The 22,009-nt window shown below is 31.3% G+C and overlaps 1 protein-coding gene across 1 annotated transcript; it reads right to left on the bottom strand.

Annotated features, from left to right (window-relative positions):
* Positions 1 to 15,995: 15,995 nt before the first annotated feature.
* On the bottom strand, positions 15,996 to 18,607 carry LOC125199502 (pectin acetylesterase 8-like). Its single transcript, XM_048097501.1, has 10 exons — positions 18,510 to 18,607; positions 18,283 to 18,422; positions 17,850 to 17,984; positions 17,447 to 17,526; positions 17,194 to 17,283; positions 16,986 to 17,110; positions 16,851 to 16,905; positions 16,665 to 16,718; positions 16,493 to 16,570; positions 15,996 to 16,001 (listed from the first exon to the last, which is right to left on the bottom strand). The coding sequence occupies exons 1-10, from the start codon at positions 18,605 to 18,607 to the stop codon at positions 15,996 to 15,998; spliced, it is 861 nt and encodes a 286-aa protein (XP_047953458.1).
* Positions 18,608 to 22,009: the final 3,402 nt, after the last annotated feature.

The raw sequence follows: 22,009 nt of genomic DNA, 5'->3' as shown, positions 1-22,009 counted from the left end.
GGGATGAGTTTGTACTCACAAACCTCATCCTCAAAGCAGATTATATCGGGAATAGACAGACGCACACTGGCGGACCCACATGTAAAGGAGGAAGGGCTTTAACCCCTAATGAACCTAATTTTTCAATATTTTTCTATTATAATATTTTAAAATTTATTCATATTTTGAGCATATTGATATATAAAAGCCCCTAATAATAATTTAAATTACATGAAAATTTAATTTTACATAAAATTTTGAAAATTTAGCCCCTACTCATATTTATTTCTACGTCCGCCTATGCAGACGCAGTCGACGCATCGAGACACTACGGGCCTGACTCGAACTTGAGTCTTCCTAGGCCCCACTCGATCTGGCTCTGATACCACTTGTTCGGATTATCAACTGCAACAACAGTTTGATATTGTCCGCTTTGGGTCAAGTCCCCACGGATTGTTTTTTGGGTCACTCCCAAAAGACCCCAAACTAATTGAAATTGGACAAGAACTACATACATATTCCAACTTCCCTCAGAAACCCGATGATGTGGAATGAGTTTGTACTCAACATTTTGGATCAACCCTACTTATATGGTTTGTTCGATCAATTATAATTGTAAAAGTATTCTATATTTCTCGCAGTTTGTTCGATCAATTATAATCGTCAAACAATTATAATAGTATACTATATTTCTCACTTTCAACAATTGTGATTGACCAAATACAAGATATATAATATAACTGAAACTTTGTTTTTTACTTTGAACTCTATGCGATAATAAACTAAGTAAAACATGAGTAAATTTAAAATTATAATCATGTTTGGAATACCTTGTGTTAGAGAAGTTATGCTTTAATTTGATTCTGATCTAAGTAGTTTGATAAATACTCATTTCGACGATGCAGGGCTGATGCGTACAACTTTCTGAATATGCCACTACTAGTACTCCCTCCGTTTTGCTATAGTTGAGGTGAAACTTTTGAGCGAATTTTAGAAATGAATGTTGGGTGTGTTAAATAAATAGATAAAAAAGTAAGAGAGGGGAAAATGTAGAGAGAATAAAGTATAAAGTGAATAAAGTAGAGAGAATAAAGTAAGAGAGACTAAAGTAAGAAAGAAAAAAAAAGTTACCAAATATGAAAATGACTCAACTATGAAGAAATTTTCCGAAATGGTAAAATGACTCAACTATGGCGAAACGGAGGGAGTATTTTTTTTATGAGATACATGCTCATGAAGCATGCGGTTGAGCCTCATTTTATGAATTTTATTTTATTCTTTTAAATTTTATTTTCAATATTTTTTTGCGTTTAAAATGATTTTGAAAACTAAAAATATACTATATGTCATCATTTGCAAAAATTAGGTGCTGGGGGGAAAATGAAAATATAAAATTGTATCTTTAATAACTTTAATTCACGTGAGTGAAAAAGAAAATCAAATAAGTTTTAATACTACTACTATATATTAGCAAGATTATAAAAATAATTAATTGTTAAGAAAATTAATATTTACTTGTCTCATCATGCCATGACAAGTAGTAAAACTTAAGAGATCCTAATTTTTTCAACCTGAAATTAGGTGTCGAGGGGAAAATGAAAATATAAAATTGTGTAATAATCCATGCTGAAAATATAAAATTGTAATAATCCAAGCTGCCTTTGGCTTGCTACTTGTAATTTCTGCAACAGCTCAATTCAATGCCCAAGCAACCAGGTAATGTCGCCAACTTTCTTTTCTTCCTTTTTTTTTGTTTTTTTGTTTTTTAAATATCTTTGTTTGATCTATAAATATTTATTAAGCTAGTTATAATATAGATCAAACCAACCGATTAATTTAAAATGGACCCAAACTTAGATAAAACAGGCCCCCAGTAACAAAACTAAATCCAAGAACCTCTTACTTAATCATTTAATCAATATCACTCGGCCGAAACAGAGAGTAAGTATTTAAGCCCAACTTCTTACAAAAGTTCATTACAATGTGGCTTAAATTAAAATGGAACCAATCTTATACATATATAAAGAGGAAAATTTGAAAATAATAGTACTATTGAAATTATTTTATTGCAATTTAAATATTTTAAACAGAGAAATTAAAAGGTATATTTGAGAAACAATAAAAAATCAATTTGTCAAATTAAACCTTTCCCTACAAAATTAATTTGAGCTAATATTAATGACATCGGTATCCTTGTATTGCTTGGAGGATGCATTTCTTAGTCCTCTCTTGGTTACTTTTTGTTTAGCTTGCTTGTTTTAGTTTGAGGTATTTTTTCTTGTTCTTTATTTTTTTTAATTAATTATGTATGTTCTGAATTTTGGTTCCTTTGCTCACGAATCTTAATATAGTTCGAGCCTTTTCTCTCTTATAAAAAATAAAAAATAAAAAAGGGTAAACTGGAACCGTCAACTTTCTATGGTGTCTTATTTGTACATTATAAGTAGGAGATTTTTAGATTACTTATTCTTTAAATAAATATTTATTTTACAAAAACTTTCCCCGGTCATCTTGATATAGAAATACAGTATATGCTTTTTGTGACTTCCGTTTAAAAAAAACACTGCCATTTTTACTGGAATCGAAAAGCCCAACATACATTTCAATCGAAGCTATTACAATGTCACCTCTTGGTGATTATTACAACTATTATTATTGTTACATCTATAATAATATTAAGGGACATTGACACCTAATATTATGGAACTTTAAAAATGTTAGATTTTTCCCACAAACTTTAAAATTGACAAATAATATCACGAACTTTATCCTAAGTTTGTTATTTCCCTCCAATGAAAAAATTTCGGCAAATAATATTATGATATGATTTTTTTTTTTTTTGTAATTTCTCGACATCAACTTCGAGAGCTTAAGTTTTTCAATCTTTGAGGATAGTTTTTCTTGAAGCACACCCTCCAAAATTGTTATTCAATCTATTAATTTAGTTGGAATTTTTTCATTGGTGGGAAATAGGAGTAACAAACTCGGGGTAAAGTTCGTGATAATGTGTCAATTTCAAAGTTCGTGGGAAAAACTCAACTCTTTTAAAATTTTGTGATATTAGATGTCAATTAGTTCAAGTACATCTTTACCTTAATTCTTCTGAAATTCAATCTTACATTCTGGCATAGGATATACATCACACTGTGATGTTGCAAATTGGGTATCCATCACAACAAAAATTGCACTTACTACCAACAAAGTTGCAGCCCGAATTATTGTCATAGACATATTTGTTTTGAATATTTCTAGCTATATTTACATTTTTATATGGTAGTTTGGTGGAAATTAGGATAATTTATTAGCGATATTATTTATTCATGAAACCAACACTTTTTTGTAGCGTAAGTTAATTTTTATATCGGTAATTAATATGGTGGGTTCATTCCTAGGGATTAATCGCATTCGAAACCGTTGGAAAATATAAGGCGAAAAATAAAATTCTAATGCAAAAATAAAATTCTAATGGGGAGTGTTAGAATATATAACTAGAGCAGTTTTTGTCAGATTTGGAGTGGTATGGCCCACTAATGCTGAAATGAAGTGAGTGTTATTTCTAAAATAAAGAATAAGTACTTAAATGGTATAGTCGGATCAACAAATAAAGAAGGAAATAATGGAATAATTTCAATGACATATTGCTGACAATATAAAACAACATTACAAGTACCATTACACTACTCTATAGTTAATACGCATCTAATAGCAACGGATAGGACTTGAATTACACTACTCTATAGTTAATACGCATCTAATAGCAAAGGATAGGACTTGAATGTTCAATGTCTATAATTTGACCACTACTTCTTTCAAAATACCAATTTCCACTGGCCCGCTGAATTGTCTATACATCACCAACATAAAAAGTAAATTTGAATATATTTTAATCATAAGATTTAAAATTTTATAAAAAAATAAAAATAAATACAAAGGTAGTTCAAACAATATTGAATATTTATGTTACACCGGTAGATATGTCCAATTTATATTTAGAGAATGTTGGAATCAAATTAATGATTCACGTAAATAATCACATAAATCATTCTATGTCGAATACGATTGACAAACATAAAGCGGAAGCCTACATGAATTCAAATTCATTGTGTTTGATGTTCTTGAAGATTCTGAAGTATGAAAATTAGCCTTTCAAGGATCAATGAATTAACAGATTCTCTGTAATATAGTATGAAGTAGTATTATACGTCTGATCAATAGGAATGGGATTCCATTGACTTATTTATAGGTTACACTTGGAGACCATAACCATGTCTTTAGAAAACAAGTTCATAACTTTATTATAACTTTAACTTCACCCATAACAAAATTAAAGTTATCCAAAGTAGCATCTGTACAATAGTCCTCGTACTTTTATAGATAATCGTTTTGACCATATAAGTTATATAACCTTAGTAGATCACATAATTGGGTCACCAATAAATAGTCATAAATATTATACAATATTTAGACGATTATGTTGGACCAAACAATCTCACACTTAGGCCAACATAAAAGTCATCAAATAATTGTACATTACTGAAATTGCGCGCTTCCTATATATATCAATCATCTTTTGACTAAACGTATTAGACATATATTTTTTGGTTTATGCTAGCATTCAAAAAGTTATACTCCAAAAACACCATTTTGAGATCATACATACTTTACCTAATTTTGAAAGGTGGTTGTTCCTTGCCATAACTTTGGATGATAAAAAAGATCACGAAGATAGCATAAATTAATGAATAATCCTTGTGACGGATTATCATCGAGACCCTCCAATGTTTTGAGAATGTGGTCCGAAGATCTAAAAATAAACACAAAAAATAATTAAATAAAAAAAATTATAGTAATAAAAAGTTGAACTACTAGTAGTAATTAATTTGGATTACCTATTATGAGTTGTAATTGGTTGGTTGTGCAGTTCTGAAGTGTGGTAAACTGTGATCAAGTACAATATTCCAATCCATCCTCATCTGAGTGATTTGGATATGTGAAATTGGCTTATCTAAAAGCGTTTAAACCATAAAAAATATCAACATTTATTTAAATAGGACCACAAAAAAAATTAATATCTGTTACTTAATCTTAAAACAGAATCACAAAAATATCATAAATTCAATATTTTGGTTTAAAAGTTCCAATGGGGTATCAAACTGAGAATAAGAACACCAAGATTAAGCGGAAACTTTCTAATAAGCGGAAACCAAACCAAATTTCTTTTAAAAATGTGGAGTATATTATATTTTTATTATTTTTATTTTCCCGTAACACAACAATGTTATAAATAATAACTTAGTACTTGATATGTGTCAAAGTCGGAATTTACTACGAACGATGATGTCTGGATATCATCGACCACATTTTCTAGAAAAAAGCACGAAGATGTTTTTTGACACGAAGATGTTTTTTGGAAAAAAGCACGAAGATGTTTCTGGAAAAAAGCACGAAGATGTTTTGTGGAGTATTAGTCATGTTTAATTATATTCGTATCATAGAGCATTTTCAATTCATTATTGATAGTTTAATAAGATACATATAAATAAATTTAAATAAGAAATTAATACAAAAAGATGGAATCTTTTATAATCCTTCCGTCTCATTCAAGATGATTACCTTTCCTTTTTTGTTTGTCCCAATCAAGATGATCACTTTCCAATTTTGGAAATAACCTCCCTTCTCCTCTCTCATTAAAATATTCAACTACCTTTTTCATCTCTACTTTATTCCACCTAACAACATTTCCTAAAATTCTGTGCCACTCAAGAATATGGCCATCTTGAGTGGGACAAAAGGAGTATTTAAGAGAACAAATGGTGGCTGTAAAATGTTATTTCTAAAATAAAGAATAAGGTAAACGATATTGTCGGATCAATAAATAAAGAAGGGATGGAATAATATTTAATGACATACTACTACTGTCAACCTTAAATAATAGTGTTGATGAAAATACATCATTTAGAAAACAACATTCCGAATATTATCACACTATTCTCTAGTTATTGCACGTTATATGCATTTACTAGCAACTAATAGGACTTGAATGTTTAGTGTCTATAATTTGAACACTACTTCTATCAAAATACCAGTCTCCAATGGCATGATGATATTATCTGTATATCACAAACATAAAAAGTATGAATATATATTAGCATAAGATGATTTTAAATTTTATAGTAGTACAAAATTAGTTCAAACAATGTTGAGTATTTATGCTACGCCGGGAGATATGTCCAATTTATAGAGAAAACTTATACTATATGTACTAGACATAATATTTTTTGGATTATGCAAGCATTCAACTTGTCTATTCACTATATATTATACTCCTACAATACTATTTTGAGATCATACTTTACCTTATTTTGAGACGTGGGTGTTCCTTGCCATAACCGTGGATTATAAATAATATCATGAATATAGCATGAATTAATGAATAATCCTCGTGACGGATTATCATCGAGATCCTCCAATGTTTTGAGAAATCTGGTTCGAAGATCTAAAGATAAACACAAATGATTATTATGCAAGATAAAATTAATAAAAAAAACTATAAATATATTAAATAATTAAAACAATACGTTATAGTAATAAAAAGGTGAAATACTAGTAGTAATTAATTTGGATTACCGTAATTGGTTGGTTGTGCAGTTCTGAAGTGTAGTAATTAATTTGGATTACCGTAATTGGTTGGTTGTGCAGTTCTGAAGTCTGGTAAACTGTGATCAAGTACAATACTTCCATCCATTCTCGTCTGAGTGATTTGGATATGTGAAATTGGCTTATCTAAAAGCGTTTAAACCATCAAAAATATTACTTCATCCGTCCATGATTAAGAGTCTCATTTCTAAATGGTGCGGGTTTTAAGAAATGTTAAGAAAAGTGGGTAGAAGAAAATTAGTGGAATAGGGGTCCCACTTATATATATTAGTTTTAAATGATATGTGAGTGGAATGAGTTAGTGGAATGTGAGGTCTCTTTACCATTTATGGTAATTATGAACCAGGACTCTTTTTCGTGGACGGACCAAAATGAAAAAACGAGACTCTTATTCGTGGACGGAGGGAGTAACATTTATTTAAATAGTACCACAATAAAAATTAATGTTTGTTACTTAATCTTAAAACAGAATCACAAAAATATCATAAATTCCATATTTTGGTTTAAAAAATCCAATGGGGTATCAAATTGAGAAAAAGAACACCAAGATTAAGTGCAAACTTTCTAATAAGCGAAAACCGAACTAATTTTTTTTTTAAATGTTGAGTATATTATATTTTATTATTTTTATTTTCCCATAACACATTTCTATAATGTTATAAATAATAACTTAGTACTTGATATGTATCAAAGTCAGAATTTACTACGAACAATGATGTCTGGATATCGTCGACCACATTTTTTTGAAAAAGGCACGAAGATATTTTTTGACACGAAGATGTTTTCTGGAAAAAAGCACGAAGATGTTTTTGGAAAAAAAGCACGAAGATGTTTTGTGGAGTATTAGTCATGTTTCAAATGTTAGGATGACAAAAAATAAGCTCTCTACATATAGTAATGTAATTAGGTATTATATACAACATTTACCAATCCTGCACCTAGTCTCTGTGTGCAAGACTTTGATAAATATTCTGCTAATTCTTTAGAAAAAAATGATGTTCATAAAATTAGTTAATATAGATGGTACTCTAAAGTTGTTTCATACTGATAATTAGCATTTGTATATTAGATGCATACAAGTATTATATAATTATGACATAAAATATAATTTTTACATGGAAGGTTACAATGCTAGCAAAATCGTATATGGCCAAGGCTCCCTAGATGTTTTTCCTATAATGACAACACATAAAATGTTAAAAACAATTGTATTCAAGTTTATTTGTATATGAATAAGTATATTGAATCTTATGCTTGTATGAAAAAGGAGTCTGTGTAACCTTTGACTCAGCAAGCATTGGGGAGAAAAGATCGGAAACGGTCATAGTTTAACATTGTTGCCAACCTACCAACCGATTCTCCGGCAAGTAAATCCTTCGTGAACAATATCTTTATATGGTGATAAAACCACAATAAATTTGAGTAATAGTAACTAATTTTAGTATAAATCATACATTAGCAGCATTTGCCATCCCTTTGGTAGCCATGAGTTCTTCAACTGCAGAGGTGAAGATTCTCCAACCTCTTAAGTAGAGTTTATTTTCCTAAACATAAAAAAAGTTTGATTACAAATCTAACTATCTAATGAAACTAAAAGGTTTTAAAAAAATTAAAGATTAGACAAAACACACACTAGTATTTATTATGTTTTCAAATTATGAAAATTGTACTAAAATCTAATTGATTTGTAGTAGACATACCGGATAGACGACATCGATGTCTACCATAAACAATACATCGTCACAGTATAGGATAAAAACCAGTCGTAAAAATTTGAAACAAAATCAATTAATTATGTATAATCAGTTATATGCATTTATGATATATCTTCTCTAATAAAAAATTTCTATAGGAAACTATCATATAAACACATAGAAGTTGTTTTCCTAATGTTTAAAAAGGTTTAAAGCAAACAATACAAGTACGAAGGTTCATAGTACAAAACATGCCAACATGGATAAAGAAGAGAAAAAAAACAACACGATAACTCACCAACAGAACCTCCCAATAAACATATTAGAAGATTTATGATACTTGAACCTCATATGGCAGTTAAAGATAAAACTCAATCAATTGATTAGTATTTAAGTGTAATTAATTAATTAATACTACCTGGATTAATAGGCAATGTCAATTTTTCAGGTACTGCATTTATGTTGGACCCTTTTGGTTCCTTGGTTCCTTTGAGGCAATCACCCACTAAGTTACGCCATGCTCCACCCAAATTAAAATTCCAAACTCTGATTAACATAATTGATAAAACAACGCTAAATATCATATGGAAACAATGGTAAAATAAAAAAAAATGTGTCTATTTCTATGGAAGAACAAAGTATAAGTAATGACCAAAAGAAAAACAATCAAGTTATCAGCTCCATGGTGGAATCATGGGTCAAAATAATAGGCCATGGGGCTTCCATCTGAGCAAATTAATCAAAGAAATCTGTTTATGAGGAGAATATAGAATAAAACGTTTATACTAAATTAATTTGAAAATCAGAAACATTACGAGCCTCTTTTGCAGCAGCATCCATAGTAAATGTAACATTTATTAGTGGGCCAGTGGCTTGAGATATGATGACTATGAATAGATAAAAGTATAAATCACTATCCTCAACAATGAGATACCCTTGATTTGATTGTGAGGGAAAAGATAATGAGTTTCGTTCATCTTGTGCATTATTCAATTATTAGAGTTTAATCTTATACTTATGGTACCATGCAAATTTCAAGTCAAACGTGCGAATTTCAAGCAACTGTTTCATAGATGTAGTGCGGATTAAATCCACAGAAATGATTTAATTTAAGAGTTTAGACTTATATCGATGGTATGTAACTTCTCAACTCGATTTGCAAATACCGTGCAAATTTCAAATCATTCTAACACGGAATGTGTTCGGCCCGCCCATCTCATGTGTTATCCAATTGTTCAGTTTCTAGAGTTTAACCTTATTCCTATGGTACCGTGTGAATTTAAAGTCATTCTTTTACAAACGCAATGCATATTAAATATACATAAATCTTTACTTTTTGAAATTTTATTTCTTTAAATTCTAAAAATTTTAAATTTTCGATACGGTTTAGTTCGGATCGAAAAACTTTAAAAACTGAAAAAAATAAATCCAAAAATCAATGCTTGAAATGTGTGAAATGATGTATTGTGTGAAGTATAGGTAGTGTGTGACTGTGAAATGTGTGTAGTGTGTGAAGTGTGTGAAATGCGTATAGTGTATGAAATTTGTGTAGTGTGTGTGAAATGTGTGCAGAGTGTGTTACATGTGTGATATGCGTGCAGTGTGTGTGAAATGTATGTAGTGTGTTGTGTGTGTGAGATGCGTGTAGTGTGTGTTGTGTGTGTGAAATGTGTGTAGTGTGCGTAGTGTGTTGTGTGCGTGAAATGCGTGTAGTGTGTGTAGTGTGTGAAGTGTGTGAAGTATGTTTTGTGGATATATAGTAAAAATATGTAATTTTATAACTATTTGGAATTCCAATTTTCTACTTTTGACATGTAATTCAAATTGTGAAATTGAAAATTTTGGAATTACAATTCAATTTCAAATCCAAATATTTTTGTGAAACTAAACATAAGAGCCTTCAATTCTAGTTCCACACCTCCAATTCCATATTTCCAAACATAGCCTAACTAATTCTACATCATATCTCAATTCTAGGCCATCGATGGAAGTTGACCCATACTTTTGCAATCCTTAAAATTTACATACCAATCGCACCATGTGCTGGGAAATTGAAAATAGTTGAGTTTGTATATTTGGTATATGTCAAATCTTTAACTTCTGCAAAATGGGCAAACACAAATTTCAATAAAAATTAACACTTATGGAAAAATAAAGTTAGGCAATATAATTAGATCGTTCTAACAAATTCACAAGTTTTGTTTTCGGATGGTCGACAACAACAACAGTTTGATATTGTCTGCCCCTTCATAGATTTGTTTTTAGTTCACTCCCAAAAGGCCTCAAACTAATTGAGATTGGAAAGAAATTATATACACCTTTCATCTTCCTTCAGACACCTAATGTGGGATGAGTTTGTATTCAACAAACCTCACTCTCAAACCAGATCACATCGGGAACAGACAGATGGAGTCAACGCATCGAGACATTACGGGCTCGACCAAACTTGAGTCATCTTGGACCCAGTCGATCTAGCTCTGATACCACTTGTTCGAATTGTCGATTGCAACAACAGTTTGATATTGTCCGCATTTGGTCAAACCAACACAAATTTGTTTTTGGGTCACTCCCAAAAGGCCTTAAACTAATTGTGATTGAATAAGAACTACATACACCTTCCAATTTCCTGAGACACCCGATGATGTGAGATGAGTTTGTACTCAACATTTTGGGTTAACACAACTTATTATGGATCAATACTTATGTGGTTTGTTCGGTGAATTATAATTGTAAAAGTATATTTCTCAATTTCAACAATTGTTATTGACTAAATACACTGATAATATAAACCGAATCACTGTTTTTTTTTTTACTCAGAACTCTATGCGATAATAAACGAAGTAAAAAGATGAGTAAATTTAAAATTATAATCATGTTTGGAATATCTTGTGTAAGAGAAGGTATGCTTTAATTTGATTCTAATTAGTTGATATTCATTTCGATAATGTAGGGCTGATGCGTACAACTTTCTAAATACACCACTACTAGTATTTTTTTTAATGAGATACATGCTCAAGCTTGAGCCTCATTTTATTAATTTTATTTTTTTCTTTTTAAATTTTATATTCAATAAATTTTTTTAATTTAAAATGATTTTGAAATCTAAAAAATTTATGTCATCATTTGCAAAAATTAGGTGTCAAGGGAAAAATGAAAATATAAAATTGTATACTTAATAACTTTCACGTGGGAGAAGAAGAAAATCAAATAAGTTTTGATAGATCATTTAAGTATTAAGAACATTGATACTCTCTCCGTTCCATAGTACATAGATGAAAATTAAACATCACATAAAATGATAAACAAATCACAATCCAAAGATATGCCTAATTCCCACAATTTGAAACTCAAGTTTTGACAGAACCAACCAAAGTTTGTAAATTTTAAAACAGCAAGCAAACCCGTGTTAATAATAGTTCGAAAACGGATGAACTTTGTACCTTACACAACACGAACTTGAAGGCGATCATCTCCCAAACTATGCCGATCCTTTTGAATCATATTGGCCGAGCTGCAACAGAGCGTTGTTCTGCCCATCCAATTCAATCATTTGATCGACGGCCTAGATAAAAGGGATTTCTCAACATAAATATTTATTATTTTATTTTCTGAAAATTTTCCCGGTCATCTTGATGTAGAAATATAGTTATATGCTTTTAGTGACTTCCGTTTACAAAAAAAACTCCCTTATCTTTTACTCCCTCAGTCCCATAAAAATATGCGCACTTTCTATTTTGCCTGTGCCCTAAATATATGTGAATTCCAATTTTGGAAAATTATATCAATTTAATATTGTAGGTCCCACTATATACTAACACTACTTTAACTATCATTCTCCTCTATTCTATTACTTTACCATAACATTCTCCTTCTCTCTCTTACTTTACCAATTTTATTTTAATTTCCGTGACATCCATTTTCCATATTTTTATGGGATGGAGGGAGTACTTTTTACTGGAATAAAAAAACCCAAACATACACACGGCTTTTAGCTCCACACGACTCATTTTATTTTCTTCATAGGATTTAGTACTGTAAAATAATTTTATGAAATGACAAACAAAATAATACATACGTAATATTCTACGTACATGTTGAGATTTATGGCCTGAAAATGGATCGAACCAGCGACCTCTTCGGGATAAGTCGCGCTTTTTAGCTCCAACGGCTATAAAGGAGTTAGTTAATCTAACTAACTTGATCGACGGCCGAGATAAAAGGGATTTGTCAAGATTGATTTGAGCCATTGATCTCGAGATTGAACTGATCCGATTAAAGGCCAGAATATAAAAACAAATTGATGAAATCAAACCTTTCCGTACTAGATTAATTTGATCTAATATTAATGGCATACGTTAATAACGGTAAACTGGAACCGTCAACTTTCTATGGAGTCTTATTCATACAGTTTAAAATAGAAGATTTTAAGATTACTTTTTCTTTAAATAAATATTATTATTTTATTTTCTGAAATTTTTCCGGTCATCTTGACGTAGAAATATAGTTATATGCATTTAATGACTTCCGTTTAAAAAAAAAATTCCCTTTTCTTTTACTCCCTCGATCCCATAAAAATGTGTGCACTTTCTATTTTCATTTGTCTCATAAATATATATACTTCCAATTTTGAAAAGTTATATCAATTTAATAATGTAAGTCCCACTATACACTAACACTAATTTAACTATCATTCTCCTCCCCTCTCTTACTTTACCATACCATTCTCATCCTCTCTCTTATTTTACCAATTTTATTTTAATTTCCGTGCCATATCAATTTTTCATATTTTTATAAGATGGAGGGAGTACTTTTTACGGGGATAAAAAAGCCCAAACACACGTTTCAAACATTTTAATCCAAGCTATTACAAAGTCACCTCTTGGTGATTATTACAAACATTTCAATCAAGCTATTACAATGTCACCTCTTGGTGATTATTAGTACAACTATTATTACTGTTACATCCATAATAAAATTAATAATCGATTGGGATGGTATAATTATTAACCAAAGTAGCAATGTTCCCATAAAGTTTTAGCCCTATAAACTAGGTCTTTGAAGGGCAAGTCGCAAACGTGAAGATTTGCGTATTCCATAGTGATTACATTAATGAAGCATTCATTAAAATTTCTATCAAGAATGTAGATGCAACATGGATTAGATAAGACTACTGGGTCAAGTACATCTTTACATAAATTATTCTGAAATTCAATCTTACATTCTGGCGTAGGGGGATCTAGACATTGTGCTGTTGCAAATTGGGTATCCATCACAACAAAAATTCCAATTACTACCAACAAAGTTGCAGCCCGAATTATTGTCATAGATTTGGTTGACATATTTGTTTTGAATATTTCTAGCTGTATTTACATTCTTATATAGTAGTTTGATGGAACTTAGGATAATTTATTGCAACATTATTTAATTCATGAAACCAACACTTTATTGTAGCGTAAGTTATTTATTTTGTATCGGTAATTAATACGGTGGGTTCAATCGTAGGGATTAATCGCATTCAAAACTATTGAAAAATATAATGCAAAAATTAAAATACTAATAAAAAAATAATAGTAGACCGGAAGAACTAAAGACTATAAGAGCATTCCCAACAGTTTCCCTATAACTTTCCTTATTTCTCTCTGACTCCTGCCACATCAGCACCATAATTTATCCCCAGTTTTTAGCCAACTGCTCCATTGGTTTCTCCCTTATTTCTCCCTAACTCAACATTTCATTTTTACATCATCACTAATTTAATTGTTTTATTTTTGTATATAATAAAGCTAGCTAATTTAATTTATAAGACAAAACAAATAATAGTAATAAACAAAATATAGATGGAGAGAGAGAAAATAAATGAAGAGAGAAAAGGGATGAGGATGAGGAGAGAATGAAGAGAGAAAAGGGATGAGGATGAGGAGAGAATGAAGAGAAGGTGTGTATTTATAGGGGGGAAATTAAAAAAAAAAAACAAAAAATATATTTATCGCCGAATTATCGCCCACAGTGGTCGGCGATAATTCGGCGATAATCCGGCGATTTTTCGCCGGTTGGCGATAAAACGGGAGGAAAAATCGCCGAATTATCGCCGACCTCTCCCATTGGTCGGCGATAACTCGGCGATAGAGGGCGAAAAAACGCCGACTTTTAGCCGACACCATTGGGAGTGCTCTAATTTATTATTCTGGGTTATGACTTATGATTCATCATGACCCCTTTAATATAGGGAAGATATAACCATATTCCTAATCTTACATATATATACCTAATCTTATTAGGTATTTATACAAGATAAGTTAGTACTATAATTAATCTAAATACATCTATTCATGTCTTTCTTCTTATTTGAACATATCTTCTAACACTCTCCATCAACTTAAGTATCGGATTTCAATTCATAACTTGCATGATCAATCATCCGATAAATAGCTTATACTCGTAGTCAAGAGTTCTTTAATTTTCTTGATAGATTATGTTCATATCATAGTCTATGATATGATGATATGATTCATAGAGCATTTTCTTGAAAGATTATGCTCTATGATTCATAGAGCATTTTCAGTTCGATCATTGATAATTTATTAGAATACATATAAATAAATTTAAATAAGAATTCAACAAAAATAAAAAAGAAGATGACTCTTTATAGTATTTATGAGAATAGACGGTGGCTGTGAGTGTTATTTCTAAAATAAAGAATAAGGTAAACGATGTTGTCGGATCAATAAATAAAGAAGGGATGGAATAACTTTAGTGACATACTACTGTCAACCTTAAATAATAGTAGTTTTTTGATGAAATAAATACATCATTTATAAAACAACAATCCAAATATTATCACACTATTCTCTAGTTATTGCACGTGATTTGCATCTACTAGCATCTAATAGGACTTGAATGTTCAGTGTCTATAATTTGAACACTACTTCTTTCAAAATACCAATCTCCAATGGCCTGCTGAATTATCTGTACATCACCAACGTAAAAAGTATGAATATACATTAAGCATAAGATAATTTTAAATAATTTTATACAAATAAATACAAAAGTAGTTCAAACAATTTTGAGTATTTATTTTACGCCGGAAGATATGTCCAATTTAATTTTAGAGAAAACTTATACTATATGTATTAGACATATATTTTCTGGATAATGCAAGTAATTCAACTTCTCTATTCACTATTATATCCTATAACACTATTTTGAGATCATACTTTACCTTATTTTGAAACGTGGGTGTTCCTTGCCATGACCCTGGAGTATAAATAATATCATGAACGTAGCATGAACTAATAAACAATCCTCGTGACGGATTATCATCGAGACCCTCCAATGTATTTAGAAATGTGGTCCGAAAATCTAAAATTAAAAAGAAACGATTACTATGAAAGATAAAATTAAATAAAAAAAACTATATATATCAAATAATTGAAACAATACAGTATAGTAAAAGTTGAAATAATAGTAGTAATTAATTTGGATTACCCCTTATGATTTGTAATTGGTTGGTTGTGCAGTTCTGAAGTTTTTTCAAAATTTGAAGTGCAATTTTTCCATCCTTCCTCATCTGGCTGATTTGGATGTATGAAATTGGCTAGCTGAAAACGTTTAAATCATGCATAAAAAATATCAATATATTTTTAGACAGTACTTAATATCTGTTACTCAATCCTAAAACAGAATCACATAAACATCATAGTTTAATTGCATACTTTGGTTTAAAAATTCCAATGGGGTATCAAATTGAGAAAAAGAAGAACACCAATAAAGTGCAGACTACCTAATATACAAGCGGAAACCGAACAAATAAAATATTTAAAATTTGGAGTAGTATATAATACTCCCTCCGTCCACAAACAATAGATCATTTTTGCTATTTTGGGACATCCACAAAAAATAGATCACTTTCTTAAAATGGAAAGTTTATCGCTTATATTTTTTCCACTTTTTCTTCCCTCTCTCATACTTTACTCACTTTTTCTCCCTATCTCTCTTACTTAACTAATTTTTCTTCTCATCTCTCTTACTTTACCAATTCTACATTAAAACTCGTGTCATACACAAAGTGATCTATTTTTTATGGACGGAGGGAATATTCTTTTTATTTTTATTTTCCCATAACACATTTCTATATTGTTATAAATCATTGTAAAATAACTTACTTGATATGTATCAAAGTCAAAATTCACTACGAACAATGGTGTCTGGATATCGTCCACCACATTTTCTGGAAAAAAACACTAAGATGTTTTTTGACACCCAAGTATTAGTCATGTTTCAAATGTTATGATGACAGAGAAATAAATTCTCTGTATATATATATACAACGCTTACCAATCCTGCACCTAGTCTCTGTGTGCAAGACTTTGGTAAATAGTCAGCTAATTCCTGAAAAAAATGTTCATAAAATCCGTTAATATAGATGAAACTCTAAAACAGTATTCATGCTGATAATTAAAATTTATATGTAGATGCATACAAGTATTTGTATATAATTGTGACATAAAATATAATTTTTACATGAAGGGTTACAATGCGGACAGAATAGTCTGTGGCCCGAGCTCCGAGATTTATCCTATAATCCCAACACAAAATGTTAAAAAAACACTTGTATTCAAGTTTAATTACATTAATTAAGTATTCATTGAATCTTACGCTCGTATGAAGAAGCCGGAGTCTGTGTAGCATTTGACTCGGCAAGCATTGGGGAGATAAGATCGGAAACGGTCACAATTTAACATTGTTGCCAACCTACCAGCCGAGTCTCCAGCGAGTAAAGCCTGTAGGAACAATCTCTTTAAGTGATGAAGATAAAACCACAATAAGTATGAGTAATAGTAACTAATTTTAGTAAAAATCATACATTAGCAGCATTTGCCATGCCTTTGGTAGCCATGAGTTCTTCAATTGCAGAGGTGAAGATTCTCCTACCTCTGATGTAGAGTTTCGTTTCCTATGCATAGAAAAAAATTTGATTACAAATCTTACTATGTAATGAAAATAAAAGGCTTTTTAAAAAAAAAATAAAGATTAGACAAAACACACACTAGTACTATTTATTATGTTTTCAAGTTATGAAAATTGTACTAATTCTATTTAATTTGTAGAAGACATACCGGATTGATGAAATCGATATCTGCCATAAACGATGCACCATCACGGTATAGGATTAAAACATTATTCCAGTTGTAAAAGTCTGAAACAAATCAGTTAATCATATGATATATCTCTTTTAAGATAAAAAATTTCTTGACGCAAATATGAAAACATATAAGAAATTGTTTTCCTGTATAAAAAGGTTTAAAGTAAACCAAGCATGAAGGTTTGTACAAAACAGCAAACATAAAAGATGAGAGCAAATAACAACATGATAACTCAAAGATAAACATATAAGATGTTTTATGATAATTAAACCTCATATAACACTTAACAAGATAAAAGTCAATCAATTGATTAATAGTTTAAGATAAACATATAAGATGATCTATGATAATTTTCAGTGTAGTAAAATAATACTACCTGGATTAATAGTTTTATTTGCCCTTAGGATAGGCAATGAAAATCCTTTAGGCCCTGCATTTATGTTGGATCCTAATGGGTCCTTGGATCGTTGGAGGCAATTATCCACTGTGTCACACCATGCTCCACTCCACCCTAATTAAAATTCCAAATTCTAATTAACAGGAATGATCAAACAACACTAAATATCATATAAACAATGCTAAAAATAAAAATAATGCTAAAAATAAAAATAAATGTGATTATTTTTTATGGATGGACAAGTATAAGTACTAACCAGAAGAAAAACAATCCAATTATCAACTCCATCATCGAATCCCGGAGAAAAATAATATGTTCTCGGGCTTCCATCTAAGCAAACTAGTGAAATTAAAAATTGTCTGAGAAAATTATGAGTTTAAAATGTTGATAATTAATGAAAAATTATACTTACGAGCCCCCTTTGCTGCAGCATCAGTGATGAAAGCAACACTGAGTAATGGGTTATTAATAGCTTGAGATTTGATCAACGTGAATAGAAAGAACACTATCCCCAACCATGGTATAGCCTTGATTTTGTTGTGAGTATTCATCCTTCATGAAAAGAAATAAAAGAAAAAACAAAGGTTGCATTAATTTCTCTTGTTAATCTTAATTAATGAGAAATAGCTACAAAAATACAAAATCATGTCAGTCACCAAATCTATGCTACACTGCAATCCATATTTTGGACCACACTGCAGATCATCAAGATCCAATGGCCCAGAATCAATCAGCATACCCAATATCCATGTCAATTTTATTTCTCTTATTATCCAATAATTTAATGTTTCACTTTTACCATTGCACACCATATTAAGTTTTTAAAATTACAATTAAGATTTAATTTTATCCAAAAATTAAAGGGTGAGGAGAGAGGGAAATTGCAGCCATTTTACACAATTAAAATTGTTTAAATAATAAAAGAGGACACAAAAAACTTACTTAGCTTCTTTTTAAAATTGTCCATTTTGAAATTTGGATTAGGACTAATTTTTTTCTAATCCAAACCGATTTAAAAATACCCCATAAATTTTGAATAAAATTTAATCCAAGCATAACAATTCATCCAAAAAAGTATTGTTGTGATATACTCGTATTCAGTTTCAAACCGATTAGGTTCATGAGGCTCACATGGACACTACGATTAGGCAACACAAAACCATAAAATCCTAACCTAATATCATATTTACTCAAAATGAAAGTAGTATTCTATGTTATCAACGTTCAATCAATTATTTTACTACTAGTTTGACAATTAAACGATTTAAATCCTTTAAAAATCATCAAAACAAAATTCCCTCTTTTGAGAAGAAGAAGATGTGAGTGAGCAAAGATTTTGACTAGTTTGAAAAAAAAACCTCTAAGATGAAGAATTCAGATAAAATGCCAACACCTATACATGCCATGGAAATTAATGAAAAAGTTAAAATAAAATAAAAATAAAATAACACAACACAAATGTTGGAATAATTGAGTAAACAATTACATAAAGCTCTCTATGATGATTAACCGAGAACGACGGAGAAGGAGCATAAACTGTAGAGCGGAAGCGTACCTTGATCCATCTAGAATTGAATGGTGGAATTGCTTTGCAGCGGCTATGGATCTTCCAAACAATCAGAGACGTCCTTCACAATAGTCTGCCGAGAGAACACAGAGATATTCTTGAACGTGTCTGGGGACCATAACCCTAGCTTATATTTATATTAAATATAAACCCTTTTATTTTCTATTCGGTCTCTCATCAAATAGAAAATCACTTTATGGTATCTACACTTATTTCCATAACAATTAAATACACTTTAACCCAAACTTTAATCTTTATTGGATCACTTTAATTGGGCAACTGGAAGATAGTCATACACATTAAATTAGTCATGTGGAAGCCCAAAGTTCTAACAATCTCCCACTTGGGCAACACATGACACCAAATAAATGTGTACAAACCGAATGAGCGCTCAAAAGTGCTATCACATAGTGTATTTCCGAACAATCTTATCATCAACCATATCGACATAGGACTAAAGGGGCAGTCACCATATTTTTTCATGATTAAACCCATCAGTAATCACATATGCAAATATAATCAACAACAGATCAATTATGGAGTGTAGCATGGAAATTTCATGCAAGGTGATCATACATGCCTATTTCCAACTGGTCCTCCCAAAGTGAGATCAAACCAAAAATAATGGACAAAACATAATACTTTATTTCTGCATAGAATAACATGAGTTTTATAACTAAATGTTCAAAACACAATATAGAGCAATGAGCAAAACTACTCCCACTGAACAGAAGTATCCTTAAACAACATAACACCCATTTGAGCTACATGCCCATGAAAGACCTTGGGTGATAGTCCCTTAATGATTGGATTTGTAATAATCAAATCCATTCCCTTATGCTCTATATGTATTTGTCCATTCCAAACCCTTTATTTAACAACCAGGAAGCTCCTGTTGTTTTAGAACATAATACTGCAGAGTTATTGTCACAACATAACTTAAGTGGTCTTTCAATACCTTATAATATGTAGCCTAGTGACAAAATTTCACAGTCATATTCATTAACTAGATGCCCCAAAACAAGTTACGAATTTTGTTGTCATGGCAAAAGTAGCTACAAGTGTTTGTGTAGGGATCATATCACTCGGAATTCGCTAATTACCGGGACCTCTTTATTGATTGATCTCTGAGATGGCTAATCTCAGAAGTTACAAGCCAAGTACAAACGGTGATACAAGATTACAAGTAATCTAACCCACAGAGATATCTAACTATTACAGGTATCGAACCCTAATTGGAACCCTAACTATTCCAAGATTTCGACCAATCTAGAATCCAAGTCCTTGCCCAATTAGTACCTGCACACTCAAGTAGATAGATCAGCAAATCAACACAAGATCCTTTCGGATCTAAGTAACAAGAAACAAAAGCAACCAAGACAGAACAGTAAGGATATGGCTCAGGTCACAACAGTGACTACACCAGGCCAAGGACCTCCCCACACGCTTCTACCACAAGTCACACGATGAGAAACCTTTGAATACTAGGTCAGAAAACCCTAGCCACACCGAATATCACCCTGACTATCAGAGCACCTCACAATCACCAAGAACTCACAAGATCCTCCCAAGCTCTTACTTCTGTAATCGCCAAACTTCACCAGATTCTAAACCTAAGTAAGAATCCTTCCACCACTCTAATGGAAACCGAGAAAGTCTCCAAACTCAAGATCTAAACCGATAGAACCCACTAAAACAAGGATCAATCGGTGTATGCCAAAGATCAGAGGAGTTCACCGGCGAAGTCGCCTGAAAACCAGAGAGAGAAAAGAAGAGAGAAGGCAGAGAGTTCTGGAGTGAGAGAGAGAAGTCGAAATTATGGCAAGTGAGAGGTCAGCCTCTCACTTAACAAACACAACACAGATCAAACGGCCACAAAGCTGGATCCGGGTGAAAGCTCCACGTGGCAAGCATCGGTGTAGCCTAGGTAAGTAATGGATCAAGCCGGGTTGGGCCATCTCCACTCAAACATTGGGCCACAACATTTAATCAATTGGGTCAAGCCCAATACTTGACTAAATACATAAGGTCCAATTAAAGTAGACCACCAATATTTCAACAGTTTGCTCAGCACTTCTCCACGAAATGGCTCTACAGCCAACAGACACACGTAACCTAAAATGGATCTTTTACTGTATTAGCATCTAACAAAATCAGAATCAAAATGCCTAAAGATCTCTCCAAATGATCTGATTTTCTGTATGCGAGCATGTAATGCTTAGTTCTCTATAAATATCTCATAACCCGTTTTGTTGCTTCCTAATGATCCATATCGGGTTATTGAAATATCTGCCCAACATATAAACAATTAAAATCAAATTGGGTCTAATACACACTTGAGCACACATTAGGCTCCCAATCACCGAAGCATAGGAACCTTCTGCATTTTCTAAATCTCAAGATTTATCTTAGGGCATTGAATGAGACTAGGTTTGTCTGCTTTAGTCATAAGGGTATTTCTTTACTTGCAATTATGCATCTCAAATACTTTAGGCACCTTTTCACTATATCCCTTCTGTGACAATCGTAAATTATTTCTTTCGATTCCAAATACAAAAGAAGATGCATTTGC

The sequence above is a fragment of the Salvia hispanica genome, chromosome 1 (assembly GCF_023119035.1).
Source record: "Salvia hispanica cultivar TCC Black 2014 chromosome 1, UniMelb_Shisp_WGS_1.0, whole genome shotgun sequence".
Classification (NCBI taxonomy): domain Eukaryota; kingdom Viridiplantae; phylum Streptophyta; class Magnoliopsida; order Lamiales; family Lamiaceae; genus Salvia; species Salvia hispanica.
This window is presented reverse-complemented; position numbering and strand designations above follow the sequence as displayed.